We start from the raw sequence: 20,892 nt of genomic DNA, 5'->3' as shown, positions 1-20,892 counted from the left end.
AAAAAAACAAAACAAGATTTGGTTCATAACATGGGACTTTTAACACTAAAAAGTCTTATTTTGAAGTCTTGGCTCTTTTACAATGCTCTATATTTAATATTTACCAAATTAAGATTTTTATAGCCTATTTATTATTATTACTCGCATTATAAAGTTGGAGACATGTATGTGCTGACGAAGGATGTTTCAGTATAGTTACATTTTTCTTTGCATGCCCTTGCTTGTAATTTTACAAGCTCGTAATTTTCAGAGGAACACAGAGGAATAAAATAATATCGGCAATTATCGTCATAGAGTTTTGCCGATAACGATAGTTCTAAAAAGAAAACCGTGTTATTATAGTTAATGAAAACTGAAACTAAACAAAAAAATATTTTTGGAACTATAAAATAAAAACTGAAATTATTGGAAAAAACATACTAAACTTAAATAATTTTTCATAACTCAAACTATCTAAAATAAAAATAAAAGTGGTCTCAAATTCATTTGAGTTTTGATATACTAGGGTGAATATGTGCAAATTTTGACACTTGGACATTTTCCATTTCTTGACACTTTTAATTATGATACAAACACACAACCTTGAAGAAAAAAAATTAAGAAATGCCTAATACTGGGTAATAAGTGTAAACTTTGAAACTCATCTTTTTTTTTTTTTACCAAAGCCCGGATTGTTTGAGCAGTAAAGTGGGGCAAAGGAAAAATGATTCTCTAGAAAATATCTACAAAGTATTTGGAATATTTGTTTTTATTATTTTCTTATACACTTTTACACAATATTATCATAATGTAACATTTACAAACATTACACCTCAATTTGTTGGTCATTTTCTTTACCATTGCTTTTCCCACCTGTGGTCATGAAATGAGCTCTGCCACACATCCCAAAGTAAAATCATCAATTTAAAACCTCAAAAAGTTTGAGATTGAGTACCCAAAAATAAATATTCTCTCATCATTTACTGACCCTCATACCATTCCAAATGTATATGATTGACTTTCAGCTTTCTGCTGAACACAAACAAAGATATTAGAAGAATATCTCTGCTCTGTAGGTCCAAGTCAACAGGGCCCAAAGCTTTGAAGCTCCAAAAGAACATAAAGCCAGCATAAATTAGTCCATAAGTGGTTTAATCCATGTCTTCTGAAGTAATCTAAATGTTGTTGGGTGAGAAAAGACCAAAATGTAACACTTTTTTCACTGCACATATTGCAATTGCAGTCTACAGGAACGATCATGGTTTCAAGCTCAATTACATTTCCTAAAAGAGTTGGCAGAGTGCTAGATGGTGCTAGAAAGTGTAATCAAGCTTGAAATCATGATGGCCAATGAGACTGCTGATGTCAAGATTTACAGTTCAGATTTACTTAAATATTTATCTGTTTCACACCCACACCTATCATATCTCTTCTGAAGATATGGATTAACCATTGTAGTCTTATGCATTACTTTTATGCTGCCATTATCGGTTTTTGGAGCATGGAATTTCTGGCAACCATTCACTTGCATTGTATGGACCTACAGAACTGAAATATTCTTGTAAAAATATGAATTTGTGTTCTGCAGAATATAAAAAGTCATACACACCTGGTATGGCATGAGGGTGAGTAAATGATGAGAGAATTTTCATTTTTGGGTAAACTATTACTTAATTCATTACTAAACTAATCTTTGGGAAGAAAACAATTAAAGGAAATTCATATGTAAACAATGGGAATCAAGTTGAAATTTCCTTTAAATGTCACTTTACCCAAATTCACCCTGTATTATAAAATTTGCAACATTTACAATCCAAATTAAACATGATAATACAACTAGATAGATGTAAAACAAGAGTGCCCTGAGAAATGTAATTAAGTTAGACTTTTTAAATGATACCAGTAAATGTTCAGCTTTGGCTGACTTAAAAAAATACTAAAATGAAACGGAAACCGAGAAAACGAAACCTAAACTAAAACCGAATAACTGTAAAAATGAACAAAAACTAAAACTAATTTTGATTGGCAAATTGAGTATAAAATAGAAATTAAAAACTAAATGTAAAAATCAAAAACTATAATAACACCCTACAAGCAATAGTTGCAAAAATCATGGACTCACCACACTTTGAGGATGTTCACCCAGCTTTTTTACTTCGTAGCAAATAAACAAATCACAGATGTGACACAAAACCATTTTTGCTTAATAGCTGAACATTTTGGCTTTGCGAAACATCCATCAAACAAATTAAATTACATTATTTTAAATAATAGGTTTTTTTTTTCAGATCAAGTAGAGGAAAACATTATGGAATCATAAACATAAAAATGAATACTTTGAGGCATTGACTTCACTAATGAAAAACAATATTCTCCATCAAGCTTTTTCCAACTTTCTCGTATAGCGGTTGACAGATCAGCTTTGCAGGATGGAGCCTTGTCATGGACAAGTTTTTTCAGTTTCCACTATAAATTTTCAATCGAATTGAGATCTGGACTGTTTGCTGGCCATGTCATTGAGTTGATATGCATTTCCTGAAGAAAAGATTTAACACTCTTGTGTCCAACATTACAATGTAACCTGTGCATTGACTGTTGAGGTAATGAGTGACATCTCCCCTGACTGGGGGAAATTTGATTGTTTTTTTAAGGCAGTCATCTTTATGTTTCATTAGAACGGCACCAGACAAAAGTTCCAGCATAATCGCCTTGGCCAATGGAGATTCGTGATTCATCGCTGAATATCACTTTCATCCAATCATCCACACTCCATGATTGCTTGTTTTAGGTGCTAGTGCTGATTTTAATTTGGCTTTTCTATATGTAAATACCATTTCATTCAGCTGATTTCTTACAGTTCTATCACAAACATTGACTCCTGTTTCTGCCCATTTTTATTTCACATTTTCTATTTTCAAGGCATGCCAGGGGTTTCACAAAATGGTGTTAAATAGCGCAGAAGTATGGGATTTGGAACGCAGCTATTGTGTGCTTTTCTGTACCTCTGGAGCCAGTTGGCTAAGCATTCTAGTGCAAAACAATGCAAACTAATGCTTGTCTCTATATTAGTCATCAATACTATGCAGCTGCTAGAGAGCTCTCCTTTTCTTGCTCAATGCCATGGTGAACCCTGACACACTTTCTGAGCTGTACAGTTTGCTGTGTCTAAGGTCTCTATCCTGTGCTCTTTATCGATTCTTTGTTTGCCCATGCTTGCTGGGATTTCTTTGGGGAGCTGTGCCGTATCTGCAGCTCATTAGCCAGTACACTACAGTGTGTGAACCGAGAACAGGTTGTGACAAATGTGCAGTGCTACCCAGTTCTGCTGCTGACTGGACTTGTTACAAAGTCTTATTTTCTTTCAAGTAGCTTTGACTGGCTAGAATAATTAGATATTTCTCACAAAGGTGGTTAGCGGAGGCAAAGGTGGGCTGGTGCAGAGGGGATGTTAGGCTCAGAGCCAATTAGTTCTTATTTTTGTGGAAGCCTGACTATGTCCTGCTGTTAGGACTGGGTGAATATATTGGTTTTCCAATATTATGCAATCTTCATTTGAACAATATTGATCCTTAAGTCCCAAGATCGATGCTTTACACTATACGCAACCTAGAACAATGTGTAAGAGTAAATCACTTGAATATGGAACCGAATTCTAGTGGTCCACCGATATACCGCAGAGGATGATAAATTGGCTCCAGCATCCTGTGGAGCGTTGCTAAATCTTCCTCTGAATTTATTTCGACTCATTCCTCATTTACTTATATATTGTTACCATTCCTTGTTGTCTGTCCCGTGTTTTCCATTTCACCGTTCATATTCCATGTCACGTTTTCCCTGTTGTCCGCCCCGAGTCTCACTGTCCTTGTGAAAAACTACACTTCCCACAAATTCCCAGATCTTCTCACTGCCATTATTGCGTCATTGTTTGCACCTGTTTGTCGTTTGTGATCCTCCTGTGTCTGTGAATATAAACCCTGTGTGTTTTCCACTCCTTGTCGCTCATTGTATGTGTTAGCTCCTTGTTTCCTGCCCTTGTTTCCTGTGATTACTCACTCGTTCGAGGTTCCTGTGCCCCTTGTAGATGTCCCCGTGTCCTTTCAAGTTTCAGTCTCTGTTTTCCCATTGTGGATGTTTTCTTTTGTTCCGGTGTTTTATGTTATTTTTAGTTGCCTATAATAAAGTTAAATTTTTAGTTGCCTGGAACATTCCTTTTTCCAAAGCATAGAGACTCTCATTACGGATCTGCCGTCATTCCTAAAGAGATGGTACAATTGTTTTAGCACGTGTTTGTGAACTGAAATTGAATCGATTCTGGATACCTGTATCAATACACAGCCCTACCTGCTGTACATGGACTTCGAGGACATGTGGTACATGCCTGGCAATGGTCACTCTTTTAAAAGTGTCTTTTTAAAATGTAATGTATTTCAGTCCTTAGCCCTACTAAAATCGTACCAGTCTGATTTTTGTGCTGTCAGGACCTTTTTTTAATGAGATTGTAGCTTGTTAGCATCCAGCACACGTGAATCAGACAGCAATTAATTGGCCTTGGCATTGTGCATATGCTCCAAGAGACAGAGATGACATGCAGCATTGACTCAGTTGATGTCCTTTCTTCAAATATTAAATTACAGATTGTGACATGTATACCATATTTTCCGGAATATGAGTCACTGTCAAATGCAACTCGTCATATTTCATCACGTAGTGAAAACATTCAGTTAGTGAACTGGATAGGTAGTGCAGAGCAAAGTTTTCAGAAATGGCCACAGATAAACAATCTCTAATATTAATGAATTAATTTAATTCAACAGGCATACTGTTTTACTCAAGACTAAAAGCTGTTTATTGTATACAGCATAGTTACAATATATAGAGATGTATATTTGCTGAGGTAGTCTTTATAACAGAGCGTCTGATGTTGAGCAGCTGAAGGGAAGTCGGGACTCTGGTGGCTTATTCCGGGTCCTAGTGCCTGAAGCATATATACAATACAAAGACTTATACAAAGATGTGACTTATCTGGTCTTTTCCTCCCTTCTCTCTGAACAGCTTGATTTATATGGTGCAACTTATATTCAGGTGCGACTTTTATTTCTGGAAAATACGGTACTTGGACATACAGATGAAGACTGTACCTCAACTATGCAACAAACCAGCTGTAGCTCAATTGTAACTGCTCATGTAAACATACTGATTGAAGAGATGACATAATTTATGACCGCGATGATGAGGTTCAATAAGAGTTAGATGGGTCTCCCAATGTATGTCCAGAAATGCTCTGTAAAACCCTTCCTCTTTGCTGCGTACTGCACACAAAATCTACAACATTTGGAATTCAGCTTGATATTGACCCATTCCCATCACCTCGCACAGTGTTGTAACACAGTAGGTCATAAACACATAAACATGCTCTGGAAGTTTTTTTTCTCTTACTCATTGTGACTTTATTGCTGCAATGTATCTTGGTGGATTCTACATTATGGTTTTAAGTACATTGTCTGAAAACTTATTCCGTTGGATTTATGCAACACTGTTTTTCTCAGCCTCTTCAAGGTCTCGATTGGTGGTTCTCCATGCAAATACATTTTCTGTTCAGGGCAGCTAAACAAGCATGAGTTTGTTAGGCAACAAGTGCGGCATTGTAGGTCCTCCTTTGTGTCAGGGCACTCTCTTTTTCTGTGGTCCACTCTGTGACTCAACATGCTATTAATGAGAAAAAGCTTGCCAGTCATACATTGCCAGGATTCATTCACCCTGAAACTGATGGGAAAATTGTTGTCCCTCTCCACTTTATGTTGGTGTTCAGAGCTGCTTGCCACCATGTAGGTGGGTCAATACTCGCATTCATTATGAGTTTCACAACTTGCAAGCATCTTGAAAGCTTAAGCTTGATGGCTGAGTATTAAACTGTGGGGTGTTTTGAACCTTATTGCAATAGTTTGCAAAAAAACATTTTTTTCTTTTTGATGCGCAATGAGCATTTTCAGTTACATTTCAAATTAATTCTGAAGATTTTGTTTTTACATCTAGAATCAGTTTATCGAGACTCATTGCTTTCCACAGTTTACTGTGTCTTCCATCATCTTTTAATGCTTTTTGGTTTCTCTCTGTGACCTCCTGTGTGTGCTTACTTGAACTTCACTTAAAGAAAATGTACCCATAAAAAATAATGCTGTCACCATTTACTCCATGTTGTTCCAAACCAGTATGGCTTCCTATCTTCCATAGAATACAGATTTTTGTATTCACGATTGCTGTAACAAAGCAGATAATCACAGTCTTCTGGCAGATTCATATTGTGAAAGATTGTGCCCATTGCAATGAAATCTAAACCTATGGGGACTAAAGACATATTAACACAGCAATGTTGGCACAGAAGCTGCAACTGTGTGGCAAAAGTGGCAGTTTCAAAAAAGTGGTGTATTTTCACAGAGCAGGAATAAATGCATTTACACAGCAGTAGCAAATGCATAAATAATGTTATGAGATTCATATTTTAAATGTAAAATTATGAGGTTGCCGCAGATCCTTAATGTCTTAAATTCAGTTTTTCCAAATTTAAGGTCTTAAAAAGCTTCAAATATATATAAAAACAAAAATGTACCTTCATTTTTATTTTAAGAGGTCTTAAATTTTGGGGCGGAAAGACCTAATGTGATTTATCAAACGTAAAACTGTTGTATTTTCTCCTAGCACGTGGGGGCTTGTGAGTGCTTGCTGCTGTTGTAGAGCAGTTCAATCATTAGGCCATATCGGACATTTATGACAAGCGATTAATGATCAACTGTTGATGATGATGACAGTGTTTCCCACAGGATTTTGTGAGACTATGGGGGGTGGACCTCCGACCCCCTAATACTTCCATCTGGTGCACTTTGAGAGCATAATTAAGAGGCTAGTGTTGTGCCCTTGTAAACCGTTTTGTGCTCTTAAAGCTGCAGTTGGCAACTTTGAAATAAATTGAATTGTGAGAAACAGCACCCCCAATTCTTCCCCATATACATGATGCACTTCACCCCCAGCCAGGGTTACAAGACAGCTGTTCACAAACAGAGCCAAGGCCTGCCTTTCACTGAGTCTGTGGTGCTAACTAATTTCTCACAGGGCCTCATTTAACCTAGACACCATGTTTATATAGAAAACATTTTATTCAACAAATAAATACTACCTACTGTAGCTTTAACGATTTTGTGCTCTAACATTCTTAAAAGCAGGATACAAACTAGTGATGTCAGTTTCAGCTTTTAATCTTTTAACATTACCTCAGACTGCTAACGATAGCTAGCTAGTGAAGCCGTAAGCAGTGTAACGTTTTTCCAATTAACCTAGTAATGCTAACTTGAATTTATATTAGGGCTGGGCGATAAAACGATATCGATATATATATCACGATAAAGAAAATCCACGATAAGCTTTTGAGGAATTTTCTATATTTACTGCGTGTCGCTAAAACACAAGCAGTTCGGCTTTCTCAGGCTGCGTTTCCACTGGGGCAGACGAAATCCGCTCAAAGGCACTCGCAGCGCTGGGAGAGAGCTTGCTCCGCACCACTGCCAATCCTACAATCCAGCTTGCGAGCATGACGCTCTGCTTTCATCGGAATGAATTGAAAACACTCAGCTTCGCTCGCACCACGGCAGTGGTAACTTAAGCTGCGTACACACTGCCAGCGACTTTATCGCTGCAGGTCGCCAGTGGCTGGCGGTGAAGTCGCTAGTGGGTGTTCCCACTACTGGTTGCCTAGTAACGTTTATAAATGACATTCACGGATGTCATTCCATTGCTGTTGACAGCGAATCTCTTTTCTTGCCACTAAAAACAAACATTTTGTAGGGAAAAGACTAAATATAAATGGAATCAGTACATAAAATGCTTTATATCAAAGATGAATGAGAAACAAGGCGTGCTGTTTGCCAGAGCGGCTGTTTATCTGCTGCTGAAAATGCAAATGTCGGTCTGTCTGGGTCCATAAAATCCCTGCGATCTCAGATACACCTTTCCACGCAGTATTTTTCTTTAAAATGTCCTTGTACGTGGGAAGAGACATATCATAGAGCACTGGAACATTTCTAACAGCAAGAATTAGCCTCATCCATCTTTCCGTTACTGCAGGAGCTGAGAGAAAGAGAGAAGGATCACGTGAGCTCTCCCGTCGTCTCTCCTATTGGCTGTCGCTTCGTTAGTCAGCTCCAAAGTTGAACTTTTCTCAACTTTGTCGCGTCGCTGGACACGCCCACATCTAGCGCCAACGGTCGCGACAGCTCGTATCGCCGGAAGTCGCTGTGCTCGCATTGAAAATGAATGGTATTGAGTCGCTGTCGCGCGCGATGTCGCTGGCAGTGTGTACGTACCTTTAGGCCAGATTGGATGAACTTGCTAATGCTAGCTGCCTTGCTAACAATTAGGTTACGTCGGACACCTGATTAATTCCATCCGCACTGCAAGACTTCATGACAACGGTTGCGCCCTCTCATCGTCTCTAGTGAAGAGCGCGACAGAACAACAGTGATGTGGACAACAGCTCTGATCTCTCTGCGCTGTAATCTTGAATATTTTTCTCTAACAACAAACATGCATAATATCTGCCCTGTCCTGCTCTGTACGCGTTGCCTCTTTTCCCTGTATATGTGTAGACATGAAGCGCCGCATGAGTTAACGTGGTTTCAAAGCATATTTTAGACCATAACGTTTTTCCCTTCTAAATGTATCTTTATTAATCAGCATGTTACGAGCCTTTAATAATAAACAAATGGAATAAACAAATTGATTTCTGTTCTAATTTTGTGAAAATTAATTAGATTAAAATTACTAGTTGAAAGAATAGTCTCTTACTTTAATGAAAATATACAAACGTTTTTTACATTTACAAAAAAGAAAAAAGTTTTTGAAATTTTCTCTTGGGACACCCCTGAACCCATTCATTTTCAATTGATAAACGGACCCCACTGCTTTGGCCGTCTCTGTCCGACTATTTTGACTGTTTAGAATGTATTTTTTCTTCCTTCAACATTGAAATAAAAAAAATGCAATGTATATCGTGATAAATATTGATATCGAGCAATATAAAAACATTTTCTTGATAACAATTTTGGCCATATCGCCCAGCCCTAATTTACATTAATCATCATGATTGTAACTTTTTTTTTGTTTTCAGCAATTTTTGTGGATAACACTACAAGTAGGCTATATCATAAATACATGCCAAACATATTTAATCGATTGGAAAAAAATAAAAATAATATATATATATATATATATATATATATATATATATATATATATATATATATTTATATTTAATTGCACATGTTTGGCTTCATCTGCAACCTCTTCCTTGTCAGGCATCTTCAAAGGCGAACAACAGCAACACGCAAAGACGCAAGTGTGTTGGTGTTTGTTTGGTCAGTGTGAACGTGTCAGTTCTGTTTTTCAACATTCTAAATGCAACAGCCAACTTTAGAATGTTTGAAGTGTTGCTGTTTGTTGGGACAATGTGAACCCTTTATATGAGTAAAACAAAATTATTGATTGGAATGAACCTATATCAGAAAAGTAGTCTTCCATGCACTTCAGAAATTAAAAGTGATGGATTTAAAATTATTCAGCTACAACTCTCATTTCTGTTGCAGGACTGAGTGGCAGTGTAGTTAACAGAATAAAGCTCTTCATATTTTATGTCAGGGATTCCCAACCTTTTTTGAAATTCAAGATTAACCTTAACCTCAAGTAAAGTTATTTACTTGAAATACCCCCTTTGATTTCAAGCAGTGTTGTAGCTTTTCAATAAATATAATGGATATTTTATTTATTTTAAATTTATTTTCATTTATTTTAAAATGCAGCATCTTTGTAAAAGTCGTGAAACCCTCCCTTGTGTGCTTTTGTGTGTAATCGATGATTATCATTGGACAAACTGCCTGTTAGCTGGGGTTGATAAGCATCTGAGTTAAACTTAAATTATGGTTTTGTATGGCAGGAGGTTTCTCCATGGTGTTTCTGGCCCGCACACACAGTGGAGTAAGATGTGCCCTGAAAAGGATGTATGTGAACAATATACATGATCTGAACATCTTCAAGCGGGAGATCACAATCATGGTGAGTTGAGCAGGTTGTGTTTTTGGGTGAGGGCAATAGTACATTAGGGTCCCACTTATCCCAAAATATTACAGAAAGTGCCATGTGACCTGCAAGTATGTTCATACAACTTCAGATCATAATGCTTCATGTAAAGATACAAAGAGATGTTGATATTCAGTGTTATTGGTTAACCTCTGTGCTCTTGTATGCCCCTACAGAAAGAGTTGTCAGGCCACAAGAACATAGTCCGGTATCTTGACTCAACCATCAATGCAGTAGGAGACAGTGTATGGGAGGTTTTGATTCTTATGGAGTATTGCAAGGGTAATACAAATCTAAAAATTATCTATTATTCATGGGGCACAAGCTCGAGCTGTAAATGTAGGTTATAAAGTCTATGATAAACAGTAGGAGTGTGACAGACTTTCTGAAAGGGTTTCAGTTTTGGCTGAAATCATACTTTTATCAGTTTGCTGCACAGGTTGTACCTAATTGTTAAAATATTTGCAGTGAGATTTGTTGTTCAGTTTAATTTTTTTCCAATTGAAATACTTTACCAAAAGAAGTAACTTTAACAGTGCAATATGAGCAAAACTATATTGATAAAGATTGTAAAGGTGTTAATTTCATTAAATGTTTTGTGCTGTCCAGCTGGTCAGGTGGTGAAACAGATGAACCAGCGGCTGCACGTAGGATTCACTGAGGCAGAGGTGCTCGGCATGTTCTGTGACACCTGTGAAGCGGTTGCCAGGCTCCACCAGTGCAAAACTCCAATAATCCACAGAGACCTGAAGGTACAGTAGAGAAACAATTTAAGTAATGTTACAGACAAGTTGGGTCTAGATGATTTGCATACAGTTCATTCCTTAAGTTAAATGTTTCACTAAAGGAGAAGTTGGTGTGAAGCACAAACGTGTCTGCATGTTAATCTTACGTGATTTCGTAATTGCTACATATTAAGTATAAGGCACGCTGGATGATCACTTATTCTCTTTTGTCTCACTGTGTTTGCCTAGAAGGGTAAATTTAGGACACTCCTTATCAGAGTAGTGAACCTTGTCTTAACCATTTCTGCCCAACTCTGTGGTACCAGACATGATCTTTCTAACCAATTACTATAGTCTCAAACATTATTAATTGCAAACATTAGTGAAACCCAGGCAAAGGCTAGCCTGTTATGCTATGTCTGTGAAAATTCATCAACACTTGAAAGAGGCATGGCTGCCCTTTTGGCAGAAAACTGTGGGAACAGGCCAACAGTGTCATTCAGCAGAGTGCTCTTTTCCCACCAGTCAAAACCAATCACAGTGTAAAATAATTGGGAAATCATTGAACATTGAAGTGGAAGAAATTTGTTTGTTTACTCAGGGATATCCTGTCATCATCTACTTAATCTTATGTCACTCAAAATTAGTTATACTGCAAAATATCTTGGCTGTTATTTTTTCATATAACAGAAGTGGATGAGGACCAGTGGCTATCAAGCTCCAAAAAATTAAAAAATGTATTATATTTTTAAATGTATTTTATTTTAATATATTTTAAATGTATTTATAAAAACTACTTTTTTCTTTTTCTTTTTTAACAAGTCTTCTAAAAGCTTAAGGGTGAGAAACAAAACTTTTACTGGCTTTCGCTTGAAATCTTGCCTGAATATATTACTCGTTTGAAATTTGTCTTTATATTGATGTTTTTATGTTAATATTTTTTATTTTATTAATATTGATACTACTTTGACATACAAAGCTAATGTGTTTGTGTAATGTTCTTTGAATGCACTACAAAACATAATTTTCTTACGGAGTATTTTTATCTTGTTTTCCAGAAAATAATTCTAATATTTTATGTCATAAATATGTCAAATGACATCAGATATTTTGCCTTGTTATCAAAGAAATCTATCAAAACATTGTAATGTTTGTGCTTATAACAACAAAACACTATTTGCCAATGGGTTTATTAAAAAAAAAAAAAAAAAAACTTGATTTAAAGCTGTCCTCAACATTGCAGGTCACTCGCATATGCGACTAAATTTTGTGCTATGCGAATAAAATATGTCTTCTTGGCTAATGGTTTCACTATCCAGTGAGTTGTGTTGTGGTGAAGAACTTAAGCACAGCGATCCTTTTACTGAATAAAAATCTGCCATTTAAGTAGCTATATTCAGCTTAATTTGTTAGTCAAAGTCAAAGTTTATTTATAAAGCACTTTTAAAAACAGCAAGTGTTTGACAAAGTGCTGTACACTTAAATCCTATATTACTGCTACAAACGATCAATGACACAAAAAATAAAAACAATTAAACAAAAGCAATAAAACAACTCTCACATAGTGCGTGCTGTGTCTCGTGAGTGTGCTCTCTGAAGGAAACGTATCTTATTTGGCTGCAGTGGGTCCTGAGGTGTCATGATCGCAATTGTACCATCACTTTAGTTAAGCCATGATATGCCATTGTTGTATTTACATTGCACAATGTCAACACTGAATTTGCTTAAACTTTTCCACGGTCTGTTTTCACAACATTATCCGTTTTACAGCATGGCTACAGACCAATAACACACCTTTTTTAACAAAAAATGTATGAGTACAAACTAACATTTACTGGCCAATAGCGATTCTTTCTCCAACTTGTATGCAGAGGGTTGCAAAGGGAAAACAAGTTTATTTTTCTTACCCCATTGTCAAATAGTTCTTTCTTGTGTTAAGCATAAACCCCACCAAATGTTTGCTTTTTCTGAAAACAAGACAATGTCTTATATCTAATATCAGTATCTCATATAAAAACAATATCTTATGCAGTTCAGATTCTCAAGTATTTATTTTGTATTTTAAGGATGCTAAGATATGTTTATGGGAAAATAAGACAAAATACTCAGTAAGAAAATAATTTGTTGTAGTGTGCTTGTTCAAGATGTTTCCAATTAACTAGTACCAACTGGTTTACTATCTTGAGCTTTAATGGTGGCAAGTCATCAGAATACAAATTCTATCTTTTGGATATTTATATGAATATAATGCTGAGAAGGTTATTGTGCTTCACACACCAGTACCAGCATTAACACAATATAGTACTTGATTGCCTTCCTCTCTTGCCACTGTCTTTCGTTTGTTGGAATCCAGTTGGAACTATCAACAAGGTTACTGAGACTGGTTCGAATATTTGTATGTTGGCAGGTAGAAAATATCCTCCTAAATGACCAGGGAAACTACGTCTTGTGTGACTTTGGAAGTGCCACACATAAAGTGCTGCTCCCACATAAAGATGGAATAACCGCCGTGGAGGATGAGATCAAGAAGTAAGCCTCTTCCTACAATACTCAGAGGAGTTATAGATGCATGCCTTGCTCTAGGGCACAATGGCGATGGTTCATGGCTTGCTCCTTATAGTTTTAAAACCAGCCACCTTCCAGTTTCAACCAGCAACTTTCTAATTATCACCCCAAAGCACATGGCAGAAACCCATCCACGAACCTGCACGCCTTGATAAAATGCCCCTTTGTCTTACACTAGCAGCAAATTAAAATGTTTACAGTGCAAGTAATTATGGAGATGTTCTTGTCCAGAGCAACCTACAAAATGTGTTAAACATGTCAAGATGGTAATTTCAAGTTACTTAATCTGCTGTCAGGAAGTCAAATGATTTTAAACTTTCCATTGCTTTCATTTTTCTCTACTTAGATACACGACTCTTTCATATCGTGCCCCAGAGATGATTAACCTATACCAAGGGGAAGCCATCACCACAAAGGCTGATATTTGGGTAAGCACTGAAGCACACATACACACGGCTTACTTTCTAACTCGGGAGACATGCTGTAGAGCCGGTTTGGAATGCCAAACCGGTTTCCTCTCAGGGGTGTGCTTTAAATAAGTCCTTTAAATCCTGGCTTTGTTTCAAAGTTGCTCCTTTTATTGATGTTGCTGTACACTAATATAGATATGTGTAGCATTAATTTAGTAAATTATACTGTGCAATGTTTCATGCGTAAACGTGTTCATACTTACAGATTAAAAAAACTGTAAGAATCAAGACGCAGTCAATCCCTTACCAAAACGTGTTTACTAGAGCTGAAGAGCATATGGAAAAAAGTAAAGACTGGCTGTAGCTTCCTGAGTAATGGCTGCATTGTAAAGACAGGAATGAGGGCTTCCTCATAAACTTCCTCTTTAATGCTGACATGCTGTGAAAGACGTAGCCTAGCCTCATTTCACAACTCTCTCTTCCAAAAAAGAAATGCTGGACGTTACAACAGAAATGAAACTGTTATCTCTACAGTTTCATGGAAGGTCTCTTTGTGATTAATTTCACTAGTGCAGATGATTGCAGTTCATGGTCATTGTGTCAAAACATGCTCCAGTGGAAAAAGGAAATGTATGACATGACTTCCTGCCCATTTGCTTCCTCTGAAAATAGAAAGAATACTCAGAATTCATCTTGGATAACACAGAGCAGCTGTAATCTCTATAAATGTTGTCACAGTGTAGTTTTTACTAATTGGAGCAACCTGTAATCATTCAAATGCATTGAATATGTTATGTTTGGCTTGTTTTTGAATGGAATTAACTTTTTTTTTCTCTCTTTTTCTTTTATTCTCACACTCTTTCTCCCAGGCACTTGGATGCTTGTTGTACAAGCTGTGTTTCTTCACACTTCCATTTGGGGAGAGTCAAGTCGCCATATGCGATGGAACCTTCACTGTTCCGGATGGTTCAAAATTCTCTAAGTTGCACTGTTTAATCAGTAAGCTGCTTTCAAAGATTCCCAAAACATGTGAAATTAATTGTTTTGTGGAATAATATGGTTTAACAAATGAGTGCGTACTGGTGAAGTTTTATGAGTTCGATATTATGGTTGAGTTAAACAATTACCCTCTGGTAATAAAGAGATACTGCATGCTTGTGTCTTTGCTCACCTTAATAGTGAGTTAATTCACAACCGTCTCTTCTCAGCTGTATTCTCTGCATGTAGAAGTTGGTCTGGGTAGATTCTGAGGGCCTTTAATTATATTTGTATAGTTGCTATTGGTCTAAAGTTCCTATTAAAGCCTAAATGTGGATTTAAGCACCAGTAATCCATCAGATGACGCATAACTTGTGTTCATTTTCTTTCTTACAGGATACATGTTGGAGCCTGATCAAGAAAAGAGACCTGACATCTATCAAGTCTCTTACTTAGCCTTTCGATTAGCTGGAAAGGAGTGTCCAGTGCCAAATCTCTTTGTAAGTTACTCCCCACATAGAGTGTGGAAAGTCAATTGATTTTAAAGAATTCTTTATCTATTCCCATTTTTTCCCATTAGTATCATTTGTAAATATGATTGAGTGTTTGGTTTCTTTCTCTCATACAGAACTCTCCCCTTCCCACCTCCTTGCCAGAACCCTTTACTGCTAGTGATATTGCTGCTAAGAAGAGCCTGATGAAAGCCAGGTATCATTTTAGATCTTTATCTGTAAATTTCAGATTACTTGGAAAATTCACTATTTAAGTAGCTGTTCTTAAATTTGATTTGATTATTTTTTGTTTGTTTGTTTGTTTTTATCAGAATAACAGATTCAGTTGGACCAACAGAAACATCAATTGCACCCAGGCAAAGACCAAAAGCTGCAAATAGTAACGTTTTGCCTTTGGCCAGCTCTGTAACTCCTGTGAAAATGACTTTACCCTCAGGTACAGACAATAACGGCCAAAAAGGTGAGTGAAATAAGCTGTTTTTCTGAAATACTGTGTATGTGCATTAGGGGAACTCTACTTTGACTGCCGACTGTATGTGTGTGCTTGTCTCAGATCCTGGAAATGGGCAGCAGTCAACTGCGCAGATGCCGAGTAGCAGTCAACAGAACAGAGTATTACAGCAGCTGCAGCCTGGAGACCTCAGACTACAACAGTTACATCATCAACAACAACAGCAGCAGCAGTACAATATGCACCACCATCAACAGGAAGTCACTGCACAACAGCTACAGTACATGCAACAGGTACTGAGTACCTCAGGAATTCAAGACACCTGTTCAGTCACCAATGTGTAGCACTACCAGGTCTTATTAAAGTTTCAAGCCTCCCAGGAGGATGGGGGTCACAGACATGCTTTATAGATAATATGTCTCAAATTCAAACCAATATCCTACTGATCTTTTAGAGAAATCAAAATGTTATGTCACAAGTGTAGTTTAAAAGGACTAATTTCTTCAAGCCAATGCATACAGTGTTTTATTTGACCCAGTTAAGTGACTACAGAAGAAAAACATAAAATGTGTGTTATTTTTGTTTGTTTTTTTAGAGCATGACCAGTTTTGTCTGTCAAATGGTCCTTGTTTAGATCGAACATTGTGGTCTGCTCTTGAGCACACGATGACTGTATTGTTTACACATAATAAACACAACCTAGAATGTGGTGGCAGTGTTTGCATTCGGCATTTTTAGGTTTCTATGCAAACCCTAATTAAACATGCTTGTAGTTTTGTTTATTAGAAATGATCTCCTGTTTGATAAAGCACATTTGAATGACAAAGTTCCTAAATGCAATACTTTGAATTTCACGATGTACAATATAATCTGTAAATTTAAACGTGCAGAAATATGATAGTTCTTTTGAAGTTTGCCAGAATTAACAGTTTGGAATAAAGATTTACTCATCTTAAAATTTTTAAAAAACATTCTCAGTTGGTTGATGCTCCCTTAAAGGAATATTCTAGGTTTGATACAAGTGAAGCCCAATCGACAGCATTTGTTGCATAATATTGATAACCAAAAACATTTATTTTGACATGCCCTTCCATTTCTTTAAAAAAAAGCAAAAATCTGGGTCCAAACTGTAGGTCTGCAAGTGAATAGTGATCTATAGTGATTTATATTGGTCTGCTCTCATGCAAAACCAACTGGGTTGCTCCAGAAGACATTGATTAAATCGCTGGTGTCAGCTCCAAAAAGGAGATAATTTCAGCATAAAGGCCAGATCACCATTCACTTGCATTGTATGGACCTACTGAGCTGAAATATTCTTCTGAAAATATTATACACATCTTGGATGGCATGGAGGTGAGTAAATGTGGGGAGAATTACAATTTTTGGGTGAACTCTCCCTTTTTCAAATTTGCCCCATTCACTTCCATTGTAAGTGCCTCAGTGTAACCTCGATTTATGCTTTTTTTTAAGAAAAGGACGGACAAGTCAAAAGTATTTTTTTTGGTAATCAACATTATGCCACAAATGCTGTTGATTGAGCTTAACCTAATCAGAATATACTTTAAAAAACAAAATTAACAATGGTAATCTGTACATTAAATAACTCTCTCTGCAGTCACAATCTCTAGACAGTCACAATCTCTGAATTTTAAAAGGCTAGCAATACTGCAATGTTTTTATAGCTTTATCTCAACAACATGCTTGACATCTTGTCAAGAGGTCACACCTTCTGTTCCGAACCATAAATATGTTATGTGATTGGATAAACCTCCTGACAGCACTGTCACTCAACATATTGACAAGAAGCATAAATTTGACACCCAAGCGTTTCACAAATATACATTGACACATCTGTCTCTCCTATTTCCCCTCTCCCATGCTCTCTTTACAGTATCATCAGGCCGTGCAGCAGAGTCTTCAGATGCAGCAGCATCATATGCTTCAGCAGCAGATGATGATGCAGCAGCAGCCCATATATCAAGCCCAGCAGCAACAGCAGGCTCACTACACTGCCCTGGTTAGACACCTGGAACATCATGGGCAGGGCCATTTGTTTTCTTTTTAGAGAGGGATTTTGCCAAATTTTAATTAGATGTAGTTTTAAGGGGTAATGTGCCTGAAAAAGAGCTAAATTTGTTTATTTTAACCTTGTGAAGAAATGTAAAAAATTAATGCTTGAACATGTGGCAGTCTGTGTCCTCAACGAGACAGAAAAATGGTGGCACATCTTTTCATTTTGCCTCCATGTAAATGTCATTAGGTTATCTAGTATATTGTCTTTTAATTAATCTTTTGTTCTTAGACATCTGAAATTAGACCATGTTTGCCTTAAATGCTTATTTGGCCCTACTCACTGAAGCAGGTTTCTGTGCCAGACAGTTTCCTTTTCCAAGAGCATGTCACCTAGTCATAACTGTCAACAATTCCTTTGAATTCTGCTAATGCTATATGAGGAAATGTTTCTAGCTGACTTTCACTAAACACATAATGTTAAGGCAGAGCAATTTTTAGCTCATTTTCCACTGAATGGTTACCATCTGTTTAAATTCAGATGCAATCTGCTCCATGCAAAACCATCAGGGGTTGAATGAGGAGGTGAAATCGACCGATTCTCTGTGTTAAATCGTAACATATGAGGCAATTACACTGTAGGAATATTCAAAGACCTCTGTGGCACTCTTTCTGTGTGTCTTTTACTTAATCCCTATGTCCTCATGGTCATTGTGTGCGGAGAAAACACACTTTATTGAATGTAAGCTAAAAAGATTTAAGAACAAAATGCAGTACCTTTTCAAATCCAATTTGAAAAATTTAATACATTTTGGTAAAGGGAAAGTTCATCCAAAAATAAAATGCTCTCATCATTACTCACCCTCATGCAGTCTAAAATGGGTATGACTTTCTTCTGCTAAACACAAATGCAGATTTTTAGAAGAATATCTCTGCTCTGTAATACAATGCAAGTGAATTTGATCAAGTCTTCAAAACTCCAAAAAACAGATAAAGTTAGCATCAAAGTAATCCATAAGACTCCAGTAGTTTAATCAATGTCTTCTAAAAGATATGCAGTTGGTTTTGGGTGAGAACAGACACAAATGTAACTCCTTTTTCACTGAACACCTTGACAGCAGTCTCCTATAGCGCAATATAGTGCTCAGCCCATGCGTCAAAATATGCGTTATATTTTTGTCTGTTATTACTCAAAGCCAAATGGATCACTTCAGAAGACATTGAAATGTCTTGAAATCACCATTCACTTGATTGTATATCTTTGATTGTGTTCAGCTGAAGAAAGTCATACACATCTGGGATGGCATGAAGGTGTGAGTAATGATGAGAGCATTTTAATTTTTGGGCAAAGTATCACTGTAAATTCAAAATTTTAAATCTGATTTAAAATATAAAATCTGCCTATATAAATGGGTCCACAATTTACCACTTACATTTTAAAAGTTTGGCTTTGGTTTCTCTCTTTACAGATGCATCAGTACCAGCAGGCATTTGCCCAGCAGCAGCAGCTGCAGTGTGCTCCAGTTCAACAGGTGTCCTATATCTCCCCCCTGGAGTTCCAGGCCCCACTGGGCTCCTATAACTCTGCCGGACCTTCCCCAGTAGATACCTCTTTTGCTAACATCAGGCAAGCAACTCATGTACTTCTCCGACACAGTGAATTTTGTACAACTTTTAAAAATACAGCTATGTCATAATTATTCAACCCCTATTGCATGTAGCTGTTTCTTAAATATGTTAGAATACACAAATACATGTTTTAAAACTAAATTAAGCCATCACTGTACAATGGCACTTATTTAAGTTTTAACATTTAAGTTAAGTATTGTAAGCAAAAATGTATTTCTATGCAAAAAAAATGCAATTATAAATAACCTGTCACAAAAGCTAATAGAGGAGATTATTTCATTATACAAGACTATGGCTAAAAGTACATTTCCAAGGCACTTGTCAGCAACTTTCATACATTATTTAAATATGGTACAACAGAAACCTTCTTGGGTGTGGAAGAAAGCAAAACTTCAAGGGAAATGCTGATTGAATATTCAATAAGGAATTTGGAAAGACCTGTGGAGTCCTGGAAGGTTTTATGGACATATGATACTAAACTGAAAATTAGATTTAGACCCATGGGTCAGCAGTACGTCTGGAGTAAGAAAGGCAAGGTCATGACAAAAACGACATCATGCCCACAGTCAATCATGGAGGTGGGTCAGTCCTGTTATGGGGGTGTTTTGCGGCTGCAGGCTGCTATCCTGACTATGTGGCTGACGCCATGGATTCTTTCAGGTATCAGGCCATTTTGGCATAAATGTGATGCCTTTAGTGTGTGTAAATTGAAGCTCTTTGATCACTGGAATTTCCAGTAAGACAATAACACCAAAGATACATCCAAGTTGTCCAAAATCTCGTTCAGGGATGGGTCGTGGAATGTCCTTGAATAGCCCTTTCATTCCATCTTTAAAATCCCATTGAAAATCTTTGTTGGGATTTCAAGCAAGCAGTAGCAGCACAGAAGTCAAAGAATGTCAATGAACTGGAAGCTTTTGCTCATGAGAAATGATTGACTTTTGGGGTTGAATATTTTGACATGACATTTGTGGAGAGAATTACATTTTTTATAAAAAAAATTGGGGTAAACTGAACTGTTCTCAGATCACTCAAAGGTGTATTAAAAAAATACTTTGACTGTTTACTGTTGTTTTAGTTGATATGTTTTACTTCACAACACCAGAACGTAATGCTTGTCAGGGAGGTTGAATAATTTTGATTGCACGTGTGTGTGTGTGTGTGTGTATATATATATATATATATATATATATATATTAGGGCTGTCGATTTAACGATAATTCAGTGCTAATAATTGTATAAATAATAACGTGTTAAAAAATGTTACGCGATTAATCGCAATGCCCCGGACCGTAAATAAGCAAGCTTGCAGTACCATCTGTTTACTCCAGAGGGCAGTAAATTATATTTAAGCTGTGTGGCAATGCACAGTTTGTACAGTGAAGAAAACACATTACGTTCTTGCGTTCAAAATACTTGGAGTCCAAATTCAAACTAAGGGATCCCAAGATGTGTTCTAAGTATTAAACTATATAATTTAACTTGACACAGTGACCTAAAAAAATTTATGT

The 20,892-nt window shown here is 36.7% G+C and overlaps 1 protein-coding gene across 3 annotated transcripts in view; it reads left to right on the top strand.

Annotated features, from left to right (window-relative positions):
• LOC127626741 (BMP-2-inducible protein kinase-like) overlaps positions 1–20,892 on the top strand; it is a 49,655-nt gene that overhangs the window by 16,046 nt on the left and 12,717 nt on the right. For all 3 annotated transcript variants that reach the window (XM_052102754.1, XM_052102744.1, XM_052102735.1), the window contains exons 2-13: positions 9,959–10,077; positions 10,278–10,383; positions 10,711–10,853; positions 13,234–13,355; positions 13,738–13,819; positions 14,671–14,800; positions 15,176–15,279; positions 15,408–15,487; positions 15,603–15,751; positions 15,845–16,035; positions 17,634–17,759; positions 19,222–19,379. In XM_052102754.1, the coding sequence (XP_051958714.1) occupies positions 9,959–10,077; positions 10,278–10,383; positions 10,711–10,853; positions 13,234–13,355; positions 13,738–13,819; positions 14,671–14,800; positions 15,176–15,279; positions 15,408–15,487; positions 15,603–15,751; positions 15,845–16,035; positions 17,634–17,759; positions 19,222–19,379 (1,510 nt within the window). The remainder of the gene's footprint in view (positions 1–9,958; positions 10,078–10,277; positions 10,384–10,710; positions 10,854–13,233; positions 13,356–13,737; positions 13,820–14,670; positions 14,801–15,175; positions 15,280–15,407; positions 15,488–15,602; positions 15,752–15,844; positions 16,036–17,633; positions 17,760–19,221; positions 19,380–20,892) is intronic.

The sequence above is a fragment of the Xyrauchen texanus genome, chromosome 3, assembly GCF_025860055.1.
Source record: "Xyrauchen texanus isolate HMW12.3.18 chromosome 3, RBS_HiC_50CHRs, whole genome shotgun sequence".
NCBI classification, from domain to species: domain Eukaryota; kingdom Metazoa; phylum Chordata; class Actinopteri; order Cypriniformes; family Catostomidae; genus Xyrauchen; species Xyrauchen texanus.
This window is presented reverse-complemented; position numbering and strand designations above follow the sequence as displayed.